The 22,883-nt window shown below is 43.7% G+C and overlaps 1 protein-coding gene across 1 annotated transcript in view; it reads right to left on the reverse strand.

Annotated features, from left to right (window-relative positions):
* The window catches only part of LOC124789420, a 122,273-nt gene that overhangs the window by 66,026 nt on the left and 33,364 nt on the right, over window positions 1–22,883 (reverse strand). The window contains exon 2 of the mRNA XM_047256765.1: window positions 9,909–10,112. Within this exon, the coding sequence (XP_047112721.1) occupies window positions 9,909–10,087 (179 nt within the window). The 5' untranslated portion in view covers window positions 10,088–10,112. The remainder of the gene's footprint in view (window positions 1–9,908; window positions 10,113–22,883) is intronic.

Here is a 22,883-nt window from a genome sequence, read left to right on the forward strand (position 1 = left end):
TAGAGACAAGAGCCCAATCTTTTTATTTAGTTATTATTTTTAATTATTCTATTTTTTGAAGGAATATTTATCTTTCAAATGTTTTTCTATCTTCCACGCACTAGCCGCATCAAGATCGATTTCCAGCGCTGTTTCTTATCGTCTTCAATTATATCTCCAAACCAAACAAAAAAAAAGGATAATGCCGACTCCATGTCTCTACTTCTTGCTCTATCTTTGTTTCTTCTATTCTAGGTAGTCCCTGTGCAACCAAGCAAATTACACCGTCGAAGTAAATTGTTTCGCACTACTTCATCAAGTACACTCCTGGAAATTGAAATAAGAACACCGTGAATTCATTGTCCCAGGAAGGGGAAACTTTATTGACACATTCCTGGGGTCAGATACATCACATGATCACACTGACAGAACCACAGGCACATAGACACAGGCAACAGAGCATGCACAATGTCGGCACTAGTACAGTGTATATCCACCTTTCGCAGCAATGCAGGCTGCTATTCTCCCATGGAGACGATCGTAGAGATGCTGGATGTAGTCCTGTGGAACGGCTTGCAATGCCATTTCCACCTGGCGCCTCAGTTGGACCAGCGTTCGTGCTGGACGTGCAGACCGCGTGAGACGACGCTTCATCCAGTCCCAAACATGCTCAATGGGGGACAGATACGGAGATCTTGCTGGCCAGGGTAGTGGACTTACACCTTCTAGAGCACGTTGGGTGGCACGGGATACATGCGGACGTGCATTGTCCTGTTGGAACAGCAAGTTCCCTTGCCGGTCTAGGAATGGTAGAACGATGGGTTCGATGACGGTTTGGATGTACCGTGCACTATTCAGTGTCCCCTCGACGATCACCAGTGGTGTACGGCCAGTGTAGGAGATCGCTCCCCACACCATGATGCCGGGTGTTGGCCCAGTGTGCCTCGGTCGTATGCAGTCCTGATTGTGGCGCTCACCTGCACGGCGCCAAACACGCATACGACCATCATTGGCACCAAGGCAGAAGCGACTCTCATCGCTGAAGACGACACGTCTCCATTCGTCCCTCCATTCACGCCTGTCGCGACACCACTGGAGGCGGGCTGCACGATGTTGGGGCGTGAGCGGAAGACGGCCTAACGATGTGCGGGACCGTAGCCCAGCTTCATGGAGACGGTTGCGAATGGTCCTCGCCGATACCCCAGGAGCAACAGTGTCCCTAACTTGCTGGGAAGTGGCGGTGCGGTCCCCTACGGCACTGCGTAGGATCCTACGGTCTTGGCGTGCATCCGTGCGTCGCTGCGGTCCGGTCCCAGGTCGACGGGCACGTGCACCTTCCGCCGACCACTGGCGACAACATCGATGCACTGTGGAGACCTCACGCCCCACGTGTTGAGCAATTCGGCGGTACGTCCACCCGGCCTCCCGCATGCCCACTAGACGCCCTCGCTCAAAGTCCGTCAACTGCACATACGGTTCACGTCCACGCTGTCGCGGCATGCTACCAGTGTTAAAGACTGCGATGGAGCTCCGTATGCCACGGCAAACTGGCTGACACTGACGGCGGCGGTGCACAAATGCTGCGCAGCTAGCGCCATTCGACGGCCAACACCGCGGTTCCTGGTGTGTCCCCTGTGCCGTGCGTGTGATCATTGCTTGTACAGCCCTCTCGCAGTGTCCGGAGCAAGTATGGTGGGTCTGACACACCGGTGTCAATGTGTTCTTTTTTCCATTTCCAGGAGTGTACATTCGAACCCATTTATCATCACTCCTCCCTGCCATAAATTCAATAGATTAGCACCAACTAACACTGTTATCATTTTCAAGCCCATTACATTTCCATTGCACATTACGTCTTCTATAGAACTATCACCCTTCCCAGGCGATTACAGAACCATGTTACTATTTTTACTCCCCTTCATCATATTAACGACTGACAAGTCTGTCACTGGTCAGTCAACAGCCAACAATTACTGAAAAAAGTGTGTAGTTCTAACATCGCCATATCGGTAAATTTTGTAGCTGCGGCCGGTATTATACTATCATATTTCTTTGTCAAAGTTGACATGTCAAACATTTATGCCAAGGAAATATGATGGTGTAATGGGGAACTTCGTCAAATCTCGCCTGTCGTCAATAAATATGATCAAATCTAGGGCCTCGCCGTAGGTTTGATCATAAAAGTCGTTCGTCTTCTGTTCACTGCAATGTGAAATGTAACCGCTTGGAGTGCTGGCGCCGCTACAGCTATTTGACGTCTCTGTAATGTATTTGTAAACATGGATTCAAGGTTGGTGTCATCGTTTGACTCTCTTTATATGAACTTGCTTCGACTAGTATGAGGGCTGAGCAAGGGGCACAGTGCCTCTTATTAATTGTGTGTTGACGGGCGGATGGAATATGCTACAAGTGACTTCATGCCCACAGTCACGGGTACTGCCATCCACCTTTCCATCCGGAAATATCCAGGCAGCTTTTCAGCAAGCCGGAATACAAGATGTGCTCACAGTCTAAAATAAAAAAAATCTTTCTTAGTTTTCCATTCTACTCTGTCTATTTTTGAACTCTGGATGCCATTAGTTAAAAAGCGCCTCATCTATTACGTACTTTCTATTAATTTTGTATTTATTGGAATACTAACCTATTTAATTAAATTATTCAAAAATAAAAGTAGTTCTTATTGCCCATGTAGTGTACTAAGCATTTATTTACCTTCACATATTCTCCCTTCAGTGCTTTATAAATCGCTTCACACGTTTCTGGAATTATTTTAGTTAATGTGCAATGTGATATTCGAGCACCTGTTGTAAAGAAGAATAGCTCTCTCCTGTATCAAGTAATCCCAGTGTTACAGTTTGCCTGTCTTCTGCACATATAACATTTCCCAAGAGAGTACTCTGTTTTGTAATATGAGAAGCCACTTTACTGAGCAAATACTGAAATACACTCTCATCCATTCGTAAGTAATTTATATATAAGACTTGACGTCCTACACTTGCAGCTCCCGTAAGAATGTTTTGCTGAATGCTTTTATTACCTCGACGCAATACTTATGGCTTCAACCAAGTGTGTTTCCTTTTTTGCTTCCAAATACACACACAGCAATTGTGATACTAGCAACTGCAGCGCACAATAACAATTTGTTGGCCGCCATCTTGAAATTTGATGAAAAATATGACGAATGTGTAATACCCGTTTTAAGCGCCACGTCAAAGATATTTGACAAAGAAATTTGATGTAAATTGATCATATTTCTTTGTCAAACATATGTAATACCGGCCTAGAAAAAGGAAAAGAAGATTATTATTTAACGTACCATCGACAACGTGGTCCTAGAGCATTATCGAGCAGATCAGAATAAAAAACAAACAATATTAAACCTAGACCCGGAAACGTAATCTCCATCTTGAGCGATCTAACACAAAATTTTACTAACTCTGCAGCGCAGTCGAGCAGTAACAAATAGAAGTACTTATTTTACGTGTAATTAAAGCGTTGCTAAATTGACTTCCTTTTAAGCCGATTTTCTGTCGAAAATTTGCACAGAATGAAATTCTGTTACAGTCATTTTCGAACTGTTAGTATGCGATGAATTGTGCTATGGCGTCGGTATGCACGAATTTAGATTCACCCCGTACAACTGTGTAATACAAGATGGTGACTGTCCGCGGTGTACTAAGTTTGTGTTTAATGTTTTTCCCCCTCTAATCACGACTAGAACCCAATAATGTTAACTATATCCATTCCTTACATGGCAATTAATTTTGTATTTTAATCCACCAGTCCTAATCTTCAGCATTCCAACTAACTGAGTACGGTTAAATGATCAAGTAATGTGCTACGTAATTTGTTCATCAATCTACTTTTTAAATTGTATGTAATATGTAACTATCAAGCCGTTAGCTGCAAAAATATACACCTGACAGATCTGAGACGAAACACCTTTTTATTTAAAAAATGAAACTAAAGAAAAACGGTGTCGTCTTCCGTCGCTCTGGACCCAAATATTAATCGCAGACTTAAGGAATTTGTTTAATAAGGATACCAATAGGCGTCATGTCACTGAGTGCGCGCGCGGTTCGAGTCCTCCCTCGGGCAAGGCTGTGTGTGTTGTTCTTAACTCAGTTAGTTGAAGTAGTGTGTAAGTCTAGGGACCGATGAACTCAGCAGTTTCGTCCCTTATGAATTCACACACATTTGAACATTTTTGATACCAATAGGGGTTCAAAACTGCATACAAATGATTCGTTGCACTGAACGTTGCTGTAATGCCACTAACTTTTACATCACTACAATGCCACCAACTAACTTTTAAGAACATGAAAGTACCAAGAAGTAAAGCGGAAGACTGTTGAACCTCAGCAAACGATGAAAGATTTGGAGACCAGGAGCTTTGGTAGATCATAAACTGATGCTCAGATACCGCATCGGATCAGAGAATATCTGTTGCCTCAACAGAAAACTCTCTGCTGATACGTGAATTTGGTGCCTGTCTTTCTGTAGCACACGTGGTTCATGGTGGTGGCTAATTAAAACTCTCTTAGGTTTCATATGTCATATTTGACGAGGAGATCTTAGGCACTGGCCCTTTTCTTCAGTTTCACAGTGGTACGTTTCAGTCCACTGCCGGACTGGCACACCTCATGTGTTATTCATAACTGATTTAAAATCATTACTATCTCAGTTCTGTTCTCATCAAGTGATAAACTAATTCTGCAATTAGAAACCTCAGTGACTGCTAGGAATAAGCCGTCTACTTGTCCATTAATTCCTTCTCTTTCCTAGGGTCAATTCGAATGAAATATTCTCAGTAGTTTAGCTGGCTCTGTGAAGAGCCAGTCTGACGCTTTGTCCGAGGAATTCCCGCTCTCCTTTCAGAGGGAATGGCGAGGGGATGAGATGAGTTCACCGCTAGGGGCAGGAAGTGGATGGGGACAAGGACATTGTTAGTAGTGGCACCTGTGAGTCGCGTTGCTGCAGTTTTTCGCATAATACGCCCTGCGCGATGTGGGGGTGGAGGGCTGTATTCACAGAAATCGTAACGCGTAGCCCGACAAACACCTGTACCTGCAAAGAATATCAGTTTTTACAGGCAATGCCATTTGGCCAAAACAAATTTCAAAGGAACCTTGTTTTGTGCAGAAGGGTTGGATCCGGTAACGGCTGTGCCCGGGGAGTCAATGACAGATGTTCCATGAGAAGTAACAGATACCTGCACCGTGGACTGGGATTTTCCACTCTTTTTAATGTGATGAACCGACTTTCTGTTGCCGTATTTCCAGTAATAGTTATTCATATACGTTAGCAGGAAACTTTGTAATAAACATGCATTAATTTGTATCACGGTTTCGTGTTATAGTGAGTTGATAACCCCCCTCCCCCCACCCTTGTTATCTTCTTTGAGATGCAACACCCCTGCCCCATGTTTGCTATGGTCACACCTGTCCTCGTTACCCGTTGGGCGATATCTTTTATCGAGTGGTCATGAGGCCTTGCTGAGTGATCTAACTATTAGACAGTCCCACTAATGCGGATCATTTTGACATCCGCAGAGGTATGAAATTACAAGGAAATCCAGACCATTACCTGCTTAAAGGCGATGATAAATATGAACGGGGACAGATGAAAATATGTACTCCGACCGGGACTCGAACCCCGGATCTCCTGCTTCCATGGAAGACGCTCTATCTGACTGAGCCATCGAGAACACAGGCGGATAGAGAGTCTGCCATGTAAGCAGGCGATCCCGGTTTCGAGTCCCGGTCGGGGCACAAATTTTCCACTGTCCCCGTTGATATTTACCAACGCCTGTAAGCAGCTAATGGTCTGGATTTCACTGTAATTTCATTCTTCGAGAGCTGCAAGATCACTAATGGTATCTGTCCGAAAGAACAGATACCATCTTCATATATCAACAGAGGTATGTCGAAAGCTCAAGTGAACCAGCAAAACGTGGTCTGAAAGCCAATGTTTTAACTAAAGACGATATACCGTACCTATCAAAGCATTCGAAAAAAATTGACTTTGAACAGTTCCAAACCCTGGTAAGTATGAAAAATATCGTAATTGTTAACAGTGTGATCCTTAGCTACGTGTTTAGTATTCTAGTCTTGTAACTGAGTGATTGCTGGTTCGGTTCTCGCCAGACGCAAATACATTGGCTGACAAGAAAAGTAAAACTCCCAGAAATGGAGGAGGAAACGAAGTGAAGTTTCACGGGTTGTCAGTGTATGCAATATTATTTCAGTAATCAGAAACTCGAGTCAGATTGACACAGAAGTTGGCATAATAAGCCCACTTACCAGTATGACATAGCACCCACTCTATACTGGATATACGCACTGGTGCAAGATGTCATAAAACCATTGTATCCTATCCTGAGGCAAGCTGGTCAACAATTACGACAGGTCCTTGATATCCCAGATCCTCGATAATGGCACTGGGCCTAAGCTGACGCCCAGGCTGGTCCAACAGGTGTTCTTTCGGGAACAGATGTGAGAATCATGCATGATCACGAGACTTATCTCAGCATCACGCAGAGAGTTCCTAGATACACGTGCCCTGTGAGTAAGAGCATTCTCGTGTTGATAAATGGCAACACAGCACTGTTGCATGAGCTGTAACATATGAGGATGAAGAATGTCACTACCAGACGTAAACTGAAGCCACATCCGATGGCTCCCCTCAACATAACGCCAGAACAAACACCGCTGTGCCTCTCCGAAACACTACCGAGAGAGGTGGCACAGTGGTTAGCACACTGGACTCGCATTCGGGAGGACGACGGTTCAAACCCGCATCCGGCCATCCTGATTTACCAGGTGTACCGCTAAGATATGAGCGTTAAGATACAAATGTGTCGATAGGGAACATTTGTTGTGAACGAACCTTAATATTTTTTTGTTTGGTTGGTATGACATCTGTCAAAGATATTTAGTATACATCAAAACATGGAACAAACAACATCATATGTTTTCATCGTGTTAACAATGTCGAATTTTGTACCAGAAAGTGATGATTTGCGGAAAACATTAATCTTTTGTTTTCATTTGAAAAAAACTGCTGCAGAGTCGCATCGAATGCTTGTCGAGGCATATGGTGATCATCTTCTATCAGAAGCAACAAGCAAAAGATGGTTTCAACGGTTCAGAAATAATGATTTTGATGTAAGAAATGAAGAACGTGGAAGACCACCAAAAAAGTTCGAAGACGCCGAATTGCAAGCAATATTGGATGATAATGATACTTGGAGTCAGAAGCAAATGGCAGCAATGCTAAACGTTGCACAACAAACAATTTCTGACCGTTTGAAAGCTATGGGAAAGATCCAAAAATGTGGAAAATGAATTAAATGAAAAACAGATGGAAAACCGAAAAACCATTTGTCAAATTATTGTCATAAAGGTGGTCAAAATGTATAGAAAGCAGTCGTCAGTACTTTGAATAAAATGTTTTTACTTTTCAATTGAAAATTAGTGTTTCATTTTCACAAAAAACGCTCATTTCATACCGGTACACTTGGTAGGTTTTGCTTGATTTTCCTATATCGCTACAAGCTAATGCCTGGATGGTTCCTTTGAAATGGAACGGCCGTCTTCTTTCCCCATCCGTCCCTAATCCGATGGGACCGATGACCTCGTTGTATGGTCTCCCCTAAATCAACCAACCAACCGAAACACTGGAATGATAGAACTTTGTCTTCAGGTCGCCGTTATGCTCGCTGACGTTGGTATTCTGAGATAGTGCAGAACGGCAATTCATTGCTGAACAAAGAGCGACGCCACTCTTCAGGAGTCCACTCTTCCCGGTCACGGTATCACACCAGTCGCAATAGTCTGTGTGGTGTTAACGGCAGCCTGCGCATGGGTATGCGATTTCACTGTCCGGCTGCATTTAGTCTCCGATCAATGGTGCGGGTGACACAGCACAGAAAATTGCAGCGAGTCCATTACTTGCTGTCGAAGGGCAGGCACAGAAGCGAAGGGGTTACGATGTGCTCGGTACACAGTACAGCGATCCTCCGTCGTCGTCCTCAGATTTGGTCGACCAGAAGATCGGCGACGAGTATGGCTGCGCTCACGTTGCCATACGGTCCAACCTCGGTGCAGTCTTCCATCAGAATGCCCCACAAATCTGGATACTGCACGACTAGACCATTCAACCAAATGGAGACCCACAACGAGGCCCCTATCAAACGCTCTCAGACCTGATAACGCTGCCCAATACGTCTATGCAGCATCTTCAGGGTCCTTCGCGGTGATCAATTAACATCTGACGCTGTTCACATTCTTTATGTACACTACAAGCCCTGGTAACAATACAAAATAGGAGCAATGTTACTGGTTCCCAGCGGCCGTCCTACCTATCTGGGAAATTTGCATCTCTAACTATTTTCATACCTGGCAGCGGTGTGTACATGTATGAAGTTACGTTGATAGCGACCATGTCTTATGGCTGATTCACTGTTTTGTCGTGTAGGGTATTTTCTTAAAATTTTAATTGCATTCTATAATTTCCATAAAACTGAGAAGTTAATCAACAGATATTGAATAACGTTTTTTAAAAAATTCATTTTGCTATTTTTACTAACTAATTTTATGACAATACTGGTATTCATAATGAACTGCAAAAGTCTTACGTTAAATGAAAGAAGTATATACAGCTATGGCACTGTTTTTAATATTATGTTTATACTTATTCATAATCACTAAAAATAAAAAAAGTCTATTTGGAGTTTCACATTTAGCTGGCAAATTTTAATTTATTACGAATACCATAATTTTCATGCGATAAGTAATAAAGTACATTGTTTTCATTAAAATTGTGAGTCAATATTTGTTGATTGGTACTTCAGTTTGACATGAAATAAAGAACGCAAACGCAACTAAAAGAAACCTCACGTCTAGTATGAAACGAACCACCAGCCTTTCCATTACAAGAGCAGAATGTGAGGCGCTATGGGCCATTGTCCTAGGATTTTTTTTACAATTATCAAAACTCGGAAGTCATGCAACTCGATTTTTTCACGTATTTTGAGAAGTGCATGTCGGGACTCTGGCCTTCAGGTGCTACAGGTATGAAGAAAAAGAAAGGAGGTCAGCTCGTAAGGATCACTTGCGAGATCTTTAACATTTTACACCCATATACAGGGTGTTTCACGATTCATGTCATACACTTCAAGAGGTTTTAGAGCGGACGTAGCAGTTCAAGATGTACATAGGAACACCTGTCCGAAAACGTTATCCAACGACGCTACAAGGCGTCAAAGTCATAGACGCCAGTGCCTGTATAGTGATTCCGCAATGATGTTACGTTCTTGGATGATGGAGGACGATAAATTTATCAAATTGAGGTAAGGAAACGAACGAGTAGAAAGTAAACGGAAACCAATCTGATACCTCTGGCATTGGAATACGTGTACTGGTACTGCTGTTGCTAAGGTTGTAGTGTAAGCAACTTTCAGGGGTGGTAGTATGGATCAAAACAAGGACCGGTACATGTATTGCACTGTTAGAGGTACCAGAAGAGTTGTCGCATATGACTTTCACCTCGTTCGTTTCCGGTACAGGGATCCTTAACTCAAATTGATACATTTACTCTTCTCCATCACCCTAGAAAGTTTGTAGCATCATCACGGAATCATCTGAATACACATACAGATAAAGAAGCCGGCGTCTATAACTTTAGTGCTCTGTAGAGTCGATGGATGGCGTTTCCAGACACGGGTTCCTATCTGAAACTTGATCTACTTAGACTCCTCTAAAGCCACTAGAAGTGTGTAACATGAATTGTGAAACATCCCTTATATTTCAAATGTAAGTGATCGAACAGCAACTAACAGGCTCAAAGTAAACCACACCAGAGTGAAAAAAAGTATTGTAGAACGAGCCAAGCAGTAGTCTACTTGCGGTGCAGCCTGCGCACACTACCTGTCGTCCTGCGACGGATCAGTCTCAATGGCCTCGATCCTTTCGTCGCCATCATCGCCGTCGACGGCAATGTCGACCAGGACACGCTTGGTGGACGGCGTGGCGGCGCCCAGCACCACGGCCACCACCACCACCAGAAGCACCACCAGTGGTGCCCACAGCAAGCGGTAGCGCATCATCGCTGCAGAGAGGTCAGCTCTTCTTCTGAAACACCACGGCAATTTCGAGACGTCACTACAGCACGACCTGTCAGATCGTTTCATCGCGCAATATGCACTATGTGATCATAAGTATTCGGACACCCCCAAAACCATACATTTTTCATATTAGGTGCATTGTGCTACCACATACTGCCAAATACACTATATCAGCGACCTCAGTAGTCATTAGTCTTTGTGAGAGAGCAGAATGGGGCGCTCCGCAGAACTTACGGACTTCGAATGTGGTCAGGTGATTTGGTGTCACTTGTGTCATACGTCTGTATGTGACATTTCCACACTCCTAAACATCCCTAGATCCACTGTTACCGATGTGATAGTGAAGTGGAAACGGGAAGGAACACATACAGCACAAAAGCGTACAGACCGACCTCGTCTGTTGACTGACAGAGACTAGCGACAGGGTCGCAATGGGCCATAGGCAGACATCTATTCAGACCATCACACAGGAATTCCAAACTGCATCAGGATCCACTGCAAGTACTATGACAGTTAGGTGTGAGGTGAGAAAACTTGGATTTCATGTCCGAGTGGCTGCTCATGAGCCACCCATCACGCCGGTAAATGCCAAACGACGCCTCGCTTGGTGTAAGGAGGGTAAACATTGGACGATTGAACAGTGGAAAAACGTTGCGTGGGGTAACGAATCACGGTACACAATATGGCGACCCGATGGCAAAGCGTGGGTATGGCGAATGCCCGGTGAACGTCATCTGCTAGCGTGCGTAGTGCCAACGGTAAAATTCGGAGGCTGTGATGTTATGGTGTAGTCGTGTTTTTCCTGGAGGAGGCTTGCACCACTTGTTGTTTTGCGTGGCACTATCACAGTACAGGAGTACATTAATGTTCTAAGCACGTTATTGCTTCCACTATTGAAGAGCAATTCGGGGATGGCGATTGCGCCTTTCTCCACGATCGAGAACCTGTTCATAATGCACGGTCTGTGGTGGAGTGGTTAGACGACAATAACATCGCTGTAATGGACTGGCCTGCATAGAGTACTAACCTGAATTCTATAGAACACCTTTGGAATGTTTTGGAACGCCGACTTCGGGCCAGGGCTCACCGGCCGATATCGATACTTCTCCTTAGTGCAGCACTCCGTGAAGAATGGGCTGCCATTCCCCAAGAAACCTTCCAGCACCTCATTGAACGTATGTCCGCGAAAATGGAAGCTGTCATGAAGACTAAGGGTGGTTCAAATGGTTCAAATGACTCTGAGCACTATGCAACTTAACTTCTGAGGTCATCAGTCGCCTAGAACTTAGAACTAATTACACCTAACTAACCTAAGGACATCACACACATCCATGCCCGAAGCAGGATTCGAACTTGCGAACGTAGCGGTCGCTCGGTTCCAGACTGTAGCGCCCAGAACCGCACGGCCACAGCCGGCCGCGGTGGTCTAGCGGTTCTAAGCGCTCAGTCCGGAACCGCGCGACTGCTACGGTCGCAGGTTCGAATCCTGCCTCGGGCATGGATGTTTGTGATGTCCTTAGGTTAGTCAGGTTTAAGTAGTTCTAAGTTCCAGGGGACTGATGACCACAGTTGTTAAGTCCCATTGTGCTCAGAGCCATTTGAACCATTTGAACCGCACGGCCACTCTGGCCGGCCAGACTACGGGTGGGCCAACACCATACTTAATTCCAGCGTTACCGATTGAGGGCGCCACGAATTTGTAAGTCATTTGCAGCCGTGTGTCTAGATACTTTTGATCACATAGTGTATTTGGTCTGAAAACGGTCTGAAAACACTTATTCAGCTCAAGTTATATCTGCTGCTAATGACAACCTGTGAAGCAGAAGACTATACTAATGTGAAAAAACTCATGGGATAGCGATATGCACATATACAAATGGCGGTACTATCGTATACACCAGGTATAAAAGGGAAGCACATTGGCAGAGCTGTCAGTTGTGCTCAGGTGATTCATGTAAAAATGTTTCCGAAGTGATTGTGGCCGCGCGACGAGAATTAAAAGACTTCCAATGCGGAGTGGCAGTTGGGGCTAGACGCTTGGAAGATTCCATTTCGGATAACATTAGGGAATTCAGTATTGCGAGATCCACAGTGTCAAGAGTGTGCCGAGAATACCAAATTTGCCTTCACTTAACGACTGAGACTGAAAGCAGCAACGTTTCCATAGAGTTGTCACAACTAAAAGACAAACAACACTGTGTGAAATAACCACAGAGATCAACTTGGGACGTACAGTAGACGTATCCGTTAGGATAGTGCGGCGAAATCTGGCGACAGTAGGCTTCGGTTACAGACGACTGACGCGAGTACCTTTCGCTAATGTACGATATCGCCTGCAGCGCGTCCTCTGCCTTCGTGACCATTTACGTTGGACCCCAGACGACTGGAAAACAGTGGCCTCGTCAGATGTGTCCAGAACTGATGGTAGGGCTCGAACGGCTCGCAAGCCAACGAATCCATTGACCCAAGTTATCAACAGGACACTGTACAAGATGCTGGTGGCTTCATTATGGTGTGGGCCGTGTTTACATGGAATAGAACCGATCATTGACAGGAAACGGTTATTTTCGGCTGCTTGGAGACCATTTTCAGTCATGTTCCCAAATAACAATCGAATTTTTATGGATGTCAATGCACCACGTCACTGGGCCACAATTGACAGCGATTGGTTTGCAAAATATTCTGGACAGTTCGAACAATGATTTGGCCAACCAGATCAACCGACAGTAAGCCCACCGATCATTTATGGGACGTAAACGAGAGGTCAGTTCTTGTACTTGTACAAAATCCCACACTGACGGCCTTAGAGGTGCCATGGTGTAATATTTCTTGTGTGTGCGTGTGTGTGTGTGTGTGTGTGTGTGTGTGTGCGTGTGTTTTTCTAAAGGGTCTTCCTAGCGACTTTTTGAGTTCGTACCACGTCGAGTTGCTGCATTTCGCCGAGCAAAAGGAGGTCCAACACGATATTAGACGATATCCCTTGACTTGTCTTCTCAGTGTATAATTGGGATGAGTGCGACATGTATATATAATGAGCTACTCTACAAGTATGGCGGTAGGTCCCGATTTTGTGGCGATGTTGGGTGAAGCTCTCCCGTGAACCACACACTTTCTTTGGGCCCTCAAAGGAAATATATAATAAATTTCTGATAGTAGTGTGTGGCGTTAGATGATGTAGTATTTGTAAATATTGGCCTACCATTTATATATGAGTGTCGTTAAACAACTTGTGTCGATTACGGTAGACGGTAAACCCAACAAGTTACGGCCCTCTCTGTTTCGAATCAGTAGTTTACACATCAAGGATTGATGATAGTACTGCCGTTTTATTATAAACGTTTCCGAAAATGTTTAGCATGACTCTTACATACTCTAGATTGTGCTTCTTTCGTCAGATTCCTCCTTCCTATACTCTTCTGACCACAGGAAATCGATAACTACGGCCTCCTGCTTTATGGAGGTAAAAGTAAACCTGCATTCTTAGAGCAGTTCAGTAGAGATCGCTAGAGCACGATATTGTCTCTCAACAAGCCACAAAGGGTCGTAACAAGCTTAGGCCGTCCGAGCACAGTTACTTCTAGAGGACCTGACAGCACTGAATTGGCACGCATCACAGTGACACAATTCGAATATTCAGCCGGTATCGTGAGACGCACTGACTGGTGGCCCGAGCTCAGCAACACCTCTTGATGAACGCTACTACTATTTGCAGGCCGGAGTAGAAACAGATTAATACTGCCCTGGACTTTTAGGAAGTAGCTGTAAGGATTCTGTCGACTGAGTGTGAAAAAACTAGTCTAGGGAGCGCCTGGAACTATATCTGGATCGTTGGCATAGGGTTTTCTTTATCCACTAGAGTAGGACTTGTCTGACGCCCAATAACTGTCGTAGATGAGTGTGATAGCAACCAGAGATCAGTAGGCGAGCCCGGGAAACGTTTATTGGTAGGGCCCAACTACGTAGAGTAATTTTCTCTGGAGCCGTTCTTCCTAGAGAGGTATCGGAACTGAAAGGCTAGTGCTGCCGTCTAGTGACGGCTCTCGCCAACGTTTTAGCGCGAAGGATATAGTTAAGTTTTTATGCAAGCGCACCTTGTAGAACTAAGACTAGATACATATACGCCAAAGCGCCAAAGGAACTGGTATAGGAATGCGTATTCAAATATAGAGATATGTAAACAGACAGAATACGGCGCTACGGTCGGCAACTCCTATATAAGGCAACAAGTGTCTGGCGCAATTGTTAGATCCGTCACTGCTGTTACAATGGCAGCTTATCGATATTTAAGTGAGTTTGAACGTGGTGTTACAGTCGGTGCACCAGCGATGGCACGCAGCATCCCTTAGGTACTGATGAAGTGGGGATTTTCCCGTGCGATCATTTCATGAGTGTACCGTGAATAGCAGGAATCCGGTAAAACATAAGATCTCCAACATCGCTGCGGCCGGAAGAACATACTGCAAGAACGGGACCAGCGACGAATGAAGAAGATCATTCAGCGTGACAGAAGTGCACCCTTCAGCAAATTGCTGCAGCTTTCAATGCTAGGCCATCAATAAGTGTCAGCATGCGAACCATTCAACGAAACCTCAATGATATGGGCTTTCGGAGACGAAATCCCAATCGTGTACCCTTGATGACTACACGACACAAAGCTTTACGCCTCGCCTGGGACCCATCACCGGCACTGGTCTGTTGATGACTGGAAACATGTTGCCTGGTCGGACGACTCTCGTTTCAAATTACATCGGGTGGATGGACGAGTATGGATATGTAGACAACCTCATGAATCCATGGACCCTGCATGTCAGCAGGGGACTGTTCAAGCTGGTGGAAGCTCTGTAATGGTGTGGGACGTGTGCCGTTGGAGTGACATGGGACCACTGATATGTCTGGATACGACTCGTACAGGAGACGCGTTCGTAAGCACCCTGTCTAATCACCTGCACCCTGTCTAATCACCTGCACCTATTCATGTCTGGGTGATTCCAGCACGATAATGCAACGCCCCAAACGTTCAGATCTGCTAAAAAGTGGCCCAAGGAACACTATTCTGAAATTAAACTCTGCCGCTGGCCAGTAAAGTCCCCAAACATGAACATTATTGAGCATATCTTGATGCCTTGCAACATCTTGTGCAAAAGAGATCACCACCCCCTCGTACTTTTACGGATTTATGGACAGCCCCGCGGGATTCTTGGTGTCATTTCCCTTCAATGTTATTTCCCTCCAACACTACTTCAGACATTAGTCGCGTCCATGACACATTGTGATGCGGCATTTCAGCGTGCTCGTGGGGCCCTACACTATATTAGGCACATGCACCAGTTTCTTTGGCTCTTCAGTGTATTTTCATTTGCAAGAGATTATTCTACTATACAGGGTGTGAGATTTTCAGCACTTTATGTCCGCAGAGTGAGTGTACGAATGTGTGCAAACTTAGCTTACCACTTAGCACCCAAATGGACAAAAAATCTAAACTGTATTCTCAAGCCCAAGGTGTTAAACAGACATCCTACATAACTATGAACCTGGCCCTGTAAATCAGCTAATATTATGTGTGGATCATGACAAAAATCATTTAAATGCTGCTGTCACTTAACTAGAATGCATCAATTAATAAAGTAAAAGTTTGGGGTCTATTCTAGAAAGACAAAACAGTTATTCCCTTTTTTATTCTACATCCAGGCTGTAGAGCCTAGATCCGCTCGGCCACAGCGGCCGGCTTTAGTCCTCAAAGTGCTCTTATATAATGGGGGTCTCCCCACTTTATCGCGTCTGCGTCGCCCAGTATGGTTTCAGCCAATCGCCGTCTCTCTAGGGTAATTTATTTTTCTTGCCAGGTCACAGCCTAGCCCTGTTAAAGCTGACCAGCCACTTATCCTCTGTCCCGGCCGTATTTACGTTAAAAGGAATAATGCATTGTTCTGGCCTTATACCTTTCTGTGCTGAAGCTCACCATTCTCTTGTTAAGTAGGGTTTTCCGATGTCTTTAACCACCTGCTCGGTTCGTCTGAATCTCATGCAGAAAGAATTAATTCTGTGACAGCAAGGAATGGAAAGGACACAAAATGGCTAAAAACAAGAACAAGGAAAATGTGAATAGGATAACTTCTGATGTCATCGTCAGTGCCTATTCAAAGACAGGTATTCGCATGCTACTTCTCTATGCTCTGCTGTCTTCTGCCATCCTCTTTAGGTTCACGTAATTTCCACTTCCTGTTATCTCTTACTTCTTCTCAAATTCATCTCAAATACTAGCCCTTCCAAAGCGTCTGTTGACAAGCCCTTCAGTCTCAGCCAATGTCCCATCCAGTTCTTCTTCCTTTCTCTTATAATCTGCGGCAGTGTATTGAACGGGATGAAAATTGCCTTTGTATTTACTGCTTGAAACGACACAACCAAACAAAAAGAAACCGAGAATGGATCCTCTCAGGGGACACCGCCTTATAGTAGGCAACTTCAGTGCCGGGCGGGAGGGTTTGCGTGCTTCGGTGAAGTCGAGAGCTATGCCGGCGGTAGCATAGCTACTGGCAGGGTCTCCCAAGCCGGACTGGTCCCGACAGAGGAGCCAGACAAAGTGTGTCCCACAACATAGGGCAGGGAGGGCTCTAGAGGCGTAGTGAAGCCAGCTTCCCTAGAGGAGTAAACCTCATACAAATCCTGGTCCTCCAGGTTGGGGGTTGGGCATGGGGCTAATAACCCCATACTGTAAAAAAAAGAATATTACGGAAATTCAACAGAAGCCTCGGAAACTGGATGGAAAGCATGTATCACGACCCCGACAAAGGAAACGGATAAAGGATCTAACAGTAGCATCATGGAATGTGAGGACAATGCTTCAGCCTGGAAAGATGAAAGAAATAGCCAATTAAATTTTAAAATTCAAATATGATATTGTAGGGCTACAGGAAATAAGATGGCAGGGGAATGGGCAGATGGATAAACCTGAGTACTCATTGGTATATAGTGGACCAGAAGAAAGAACAGGCCAACTTGGAACAGGGTTTATAATAACTAGGGAAGTTAGGAAAAGCCTTCTAGAATTTGAACCCATAAATGAAAGGATGTGCAGACTCAGACTAAAAGGTAAATTTAGGAATATATCAATAGTTAATGCACATGCACCAACAGAGGAAAAAGAGGATATAATTAAAGAACAGTTCTACGAAGACTTGGAAAAAGTATACGGTGCAGTACCTAAATATGACCTGATGCTAGTAATAGGTGATTTTAATGTAAAAATAGGGAGGAATGAACATCTGTATGGAGTTTCTGGAAAATATTCACTACATGAAGAAAACAATGAGAATGGAGACTTATTATGCCAATTCGCAGCAAGGAATAATATGATTATTAAAAGTACCTGCTTTCCACATAAAAGTATCCATCTGGGTACTTGGAAGTCTGCAGCCAATGGAGTAGTCAATCAGATTGATCATATTTTAGTGATTGCACGCCACTCCACGTCAGTTACGGATGTACGGAGCTGCAGAGGACCAAACTGTGATTCAGACCACTTTCTGATAAAATCAGTCTTGAGAGAGAAACTGTCACTAACAAATGGCAACAGAATGGGAAATATGATGAAATGGAATACAGACAAACTGAACATCCCTGATGAAGTAAAAAAATACCAAGTAACACTAAGCAGAAAGTTGGGCATTGAAGAGACCACAGTAGGAGTAGATGAAAGGTGGAACAGGTTTGAAAAAGCCATTAAGGATGCTGCAGAGGAAATAATAGGCATAAGAAGGAACAGAAGAACCCAGGAGTGGTTTGATGAAGATTGCAGGTCAGCAATAGAGGAAAAGAACAGGGCAAGAACAAAAATGCTACAGAGAGAAACCAGAAATAATGTGGAACAATATAGAGAATTAAGGAGAAAAGCTAACAGACTGTGCAAGAGAAAGAAAAGAGAGTGGAATAAGAAGAAATTTCAAGAACTAGAAGAACTAAAGGAACAGAGTGAAATAAGAAAGTTCTATCATGCCATAGGCAAAATGAAGAATAGATTCCAACCAAAAACAATGGCCTGTTCCAGTAAAGATGGGAAAATGATAAGGGAGGAAGAACAGATAGTGGGAAGATGGGCAGAATATTTCAAAGATACACTAAGCACCAGCCTAGAAGATGAAGACACAGCTGCACAGGAGGGAAGAGTGGAGCTGGAAGTAGACAATGAAACCAATGAGGCAAGAAAACCAACACTACAAGAGGTCTCCCAGGCTGTGCACAAGTCAAAAAACAATCGAGCCCCTGGGGAAGACAGCATAATTGCTGAATTAATAAAAACTGGTGGTGAGGCTGTAATAAAGCAACTGCACACATTAATATCAGATATATGGGAAACAGAAACTATGCCAGATAATTGGAAAATTGGAATAATAGTCCCATTTATAAGAAAGGGGACAGAACAGCATGTGAAAACTATAGAGGTGTAACACTCCTAAGTACAGCTTATAAGATCTTCACAAGTATATTAAACGAAAGGATACGGAAGTGTGCAGAAGGCATACTAGAGGAATATCAGTGTGGCTTTCGACCGGGCAGAGGAACAACTGATCAAATATTTGTGATAAGGCAAATGACGGAAAAGTTCTATGAATATGATATAGATCTGCATTTCTTATTCATCGATTTCAAACAAGCCTTTGACAGCATAAATCGGCAAGAACTATACAGAGTACTGAAAGAAGTTGGTATATGTGCTAAATTAATAAGACTAATCAGAATGACAATGACAGAGACAAGAGCAAAAGTAAAGGTCCTTAGCAGAACAAGTGAAAGCTTTGACTTTAATAAAGGTGTGAAGCAAGGGGATAGTCTCTCCACTGTCCTATTCAACATTGCCCTGCATAGTGCAGTAAATAAAATCAACAAAAGAGGCACCATATTTATGAAAACTAGCCAGATATGTGCATACGCTGATGACATTGCTATAGTAGGAAGAAATACCAATACACTCCTAGAAACATACCGGGCAATGGAAACAGAAGCCTTAAAAATTGGCCTCATAGTAAATGAAAACAAAACAAAATATATGGTAATGTCACAACCTGAGGCCAGAAGAACCCCTAAAAACCTAAACATCAATGGGAAATGCTTCAATGGAGTGTCCTCTTTTAACTACTTGGGAGCCCTAATAACAAATGATAACAGTATTAGAAAGGCTATAAGAGAAAGAATACAAGCAGGAAACAGAGCTTACTTTGCAAATATGCAGCTTTTCAAAAGTAGCCTTGTTACAAGAAAAACTAAATTGCTAATTTATAATTCCCTAGTCCGCCCAGTTATCACATACGGCTCAGAGGTATGGACGTTGACAGAACACGATAAAAATGCTCTAAGAAGCATCGAGCGGAAAATACTACGCAAAATCTATGGGCTAATAAGGGAGGAAGAAGGCTGGAGAATACGCTACGATGCTGAATTACAGGAGTTAATACAAGGCAGGTACATAGTAAAATTCGTTAAATCACAGCGAATACGATGGCTAGGACACTTGGAGAGAATGGCAGAGGATAGAATTCCAAAGAAAATGATGAAAGGTATGATCCATTCAGTTAGGCGAAAAGGGAGACCTAGAAGAAGATGGATCGATGAGGTAATAATGGGTATCAGCAATATGGGAGTCCGGGGGTGGAAAAGAGCAGCAAATAACCGAGAAGTGTGGAGGAAGATTGTTGAAGAAGCCAAGGCTCACCAAGGGCTGTAGAGCTACTGAAGAAGAAGAAGAAGAAGAAGAAGAAGAAGAAGAAGATTCAGATGCAACAGGTGGACTCAAGACGATTGTGTCACAAGAAACACAGGCTATTATCTTTTGTGTGCATAAATTGCAACTCAGACAATGGTGATGAACAGGCCTTTAATTAACAACCAAACATCTAAATATGCAGTATTGTGCTAAAAGGATCAAGTTCGCAAAGAAGTAGGTTTTCTACCAGTAAAATTTTTGTATTTTATCCTGTTAATTGGTATAATTAAGCTTGTAATTTTATTTACTGCCAGTAAAAGGTGTTTTGACGGTGTATTTTGTTTACTTATAACTGTGTTCCATGATATGAATAAACGTGTCCCTGTAGGTGCCTAAATGTGCCCTATACCCTGGGCATGTTTGCCCAATCGACTCTAGCCCACATAAAATTATTTTTCACTCTTAAATGCAAAGCTGAGTTAGAAATGTATACAGCAGTGATATTAATTGCACAATGTACAAACCCTATTGATTGATCGATGAGAGGATACAGAATTAAAAAGGTCTACATATATCCCTAAATGCATGGTTTCCATGTTAGAGACAGTTTATCCAATCATACATTGTTAAAGAGACTGCGGTCTAATACGCTATGTACCATGCAGCCACAGTTTCCTCCTACTACTATTTCTCAAACGTCATGCCCTAGCGCCCTGTCCTGCCATAGTAATTGGTAATGTTGCGTCCGATTCACTTCTCTTGCTGCCTCACCTTGTAGTGGACGTGATACAGCGTTATACGCAATGGTTCCGTATTCAAATCGAGAGGTTGCCGACGTGGTGTTTGCTTATTGAAAACAGGAAATCATGAAAGGCATATCCGAAATGTTCGGACGCCAGACTTCGAGGAAAATATGATTTAGCCTCGTGGAAGACGAGCGCCGTGTCAGTACCGGGCAGTTGGCCCGCCAGTACAGGGTAAGCCAGTCGACTGTGTGGAGCATTCTCCACGACATTTGTTACTACCCTTATCATTTACACCGTGACCAGGGTCTACTAGCGACAGACTTTCCACATCGGGAGCAGTTTTGTCACTGGTTGCTTCACCAGGCAACCACGATTCCAGTATTTGTGTCTTCCATCCCATTCAATGATGGGGCCACCTTGACACGAACTGGTAGCTTCAGCTTTCGTAACAGTCATTTGTGACATAGTATGCAGAACCGCCATGGTATGGTGACAGCGAATCATCAGCATCGGTGCAGCTGGAATGTGTAGGCCGCTATAATTGGCGACCTCATTTTGGGACCAATCTTCCTCCATGTCGGTTAGCACGCCAGAACTATTGGCGATTCTTGGGGGTGACGTTGCCTCCCGTGCTGGAAGAAGTGCCATTGATGAATCGAAGGATTATGTGCCTGCTATATGATGGTGCTCCACCCACTTCGCCATTAACATCCAGATGTATATCAATCATGTTTTCCCCGGTAGATGGATCGTGCGAGGGTGTCCAGTTCCATGGCCTGCTCGTTCACCGGATCTCAACCCATGCGATTTCAGGTTTGGAGGTCACCTCAAAATTATCGTGTATGCACAGCCCATTCCAGATGTGGAGACGCTGGAGCAGCATATTCATGCCGCTTTGACACTGTTGCAGCCTGGCCGATGTTAATGAGTAAGAATATGTTACGGCGCGTACACGCATGCAATCATAAACAGTCATGCTCAAAAGTATCCGAACGACCTGAATTGAATTTCGCCTGATTCGCATGCAACCCACATAACGCAGCTGTCTAGAAGCTCCTCTAATCGCTCCTGGGTACAGTCGTTTGACTATTGAAAATGGTCCCAACAAGTCACCACTAGAAAACACTGCTCTGTAGCGCAATAACTCAAGATGTAAAGTAATACCACGATACTACAAATATCAGGGAACACCTTATCACAGATAAGACTGTCCTTAAGGCTTGTAAGCTCACATTTATTACAGTAAATGACATGCCTGAAATGTTACCACTCTAATTATTACGTCAGATAGGTAATGTACGTAGTAAGTTCGTCGTATTCTTGATTTCCTCGTCAAAGTAATATACCGTGCTTATTATTTAACACAAAATGAGATTAAAAATTTAAGTTATTCGCGAGCAGCTAGTTGAGGATATGTATGAACTTCAAATGACACGACGAACCGTCTCGTTCTGCAAATGGATTCAAACCCAGGTCATGCAGACTAAGCAAAGATTTCGTGACTGACGGAAACTAACAGTCATTACTGATTAGGCATAGAGAGAGTGATATACCTCTATTTTAGACAGTATCAGTTAGCAAATACCAACTTTAAATTACATAACGCAAGCATTTTTAACGGACGCGAATTCCTACCCAGCACCTATTGTCCCTGTTAACGAACTACGAGAGATGTTAAATATTGCTTCTTAACAAGTAACTTACTTGAATTGCCGTGAGGTAAAGCTTTGTGTTGGACAGGGATTCGAACCCAGAACCTAATCGGATAGATATCGACGCTCAATCAACGGTGACATTTCGGATTTTTTCGGCAGTAGCTAGATGTTTTAACTGAAATGACGAGACGAATCATTAATTTTTTTCCTTGCCAGGACTCCAACCTGGCACCTACCGCTGTTATATTCTGGAGAAAACGAACGTTAAATATGGGTTTGTTGCACCAGCAGCGACATGTAAGCATGTTTGAACTAGAAATAATATGACGAAGAGTTCAGTGCTTACTAGGAATAGGGCTCCACACATATCGTTGTTGACTACACACACAAAGAGACGTCAGCTACCGAATTTTTCTCCAGCTCGGACTAACATCTTGAACTTACAGTGATCTCGTAAATAGTTCTGTGTCTCACTGCTAGTCAAAAACGTCACATATCGTTAGTGATGACGACGAATGAAAATACATTAAAAATCAAAATTATTATCCACCAGCAGACAGGTGTTCTCATGCTAGAGCTCGATAATACACAATGAAATCTTTAGTGCCAGGCCAGGATTCGAACCCATTCACGCGCAATGTGTGGAGATGTTGAGGAATCTGCAGTTTTGAACAAACAAC

The sequence above is a fragment of the Schistocerca piceifrons genome, chromosome 3 (assembly GCF_021461385.2).
Source record: "Schistocerca piceifrons isolate TAMUIC-IGC-003096 chromosome 3, iqSchPice1.1, whole genome shotgun sequence".
Classification (NCBI taxonomy): Eukaryota; Metazoa; Arthropoda; class Insecta; order Orthoptera; family Acrididae; genus Schistocerca; species Schistocerca piceifrons.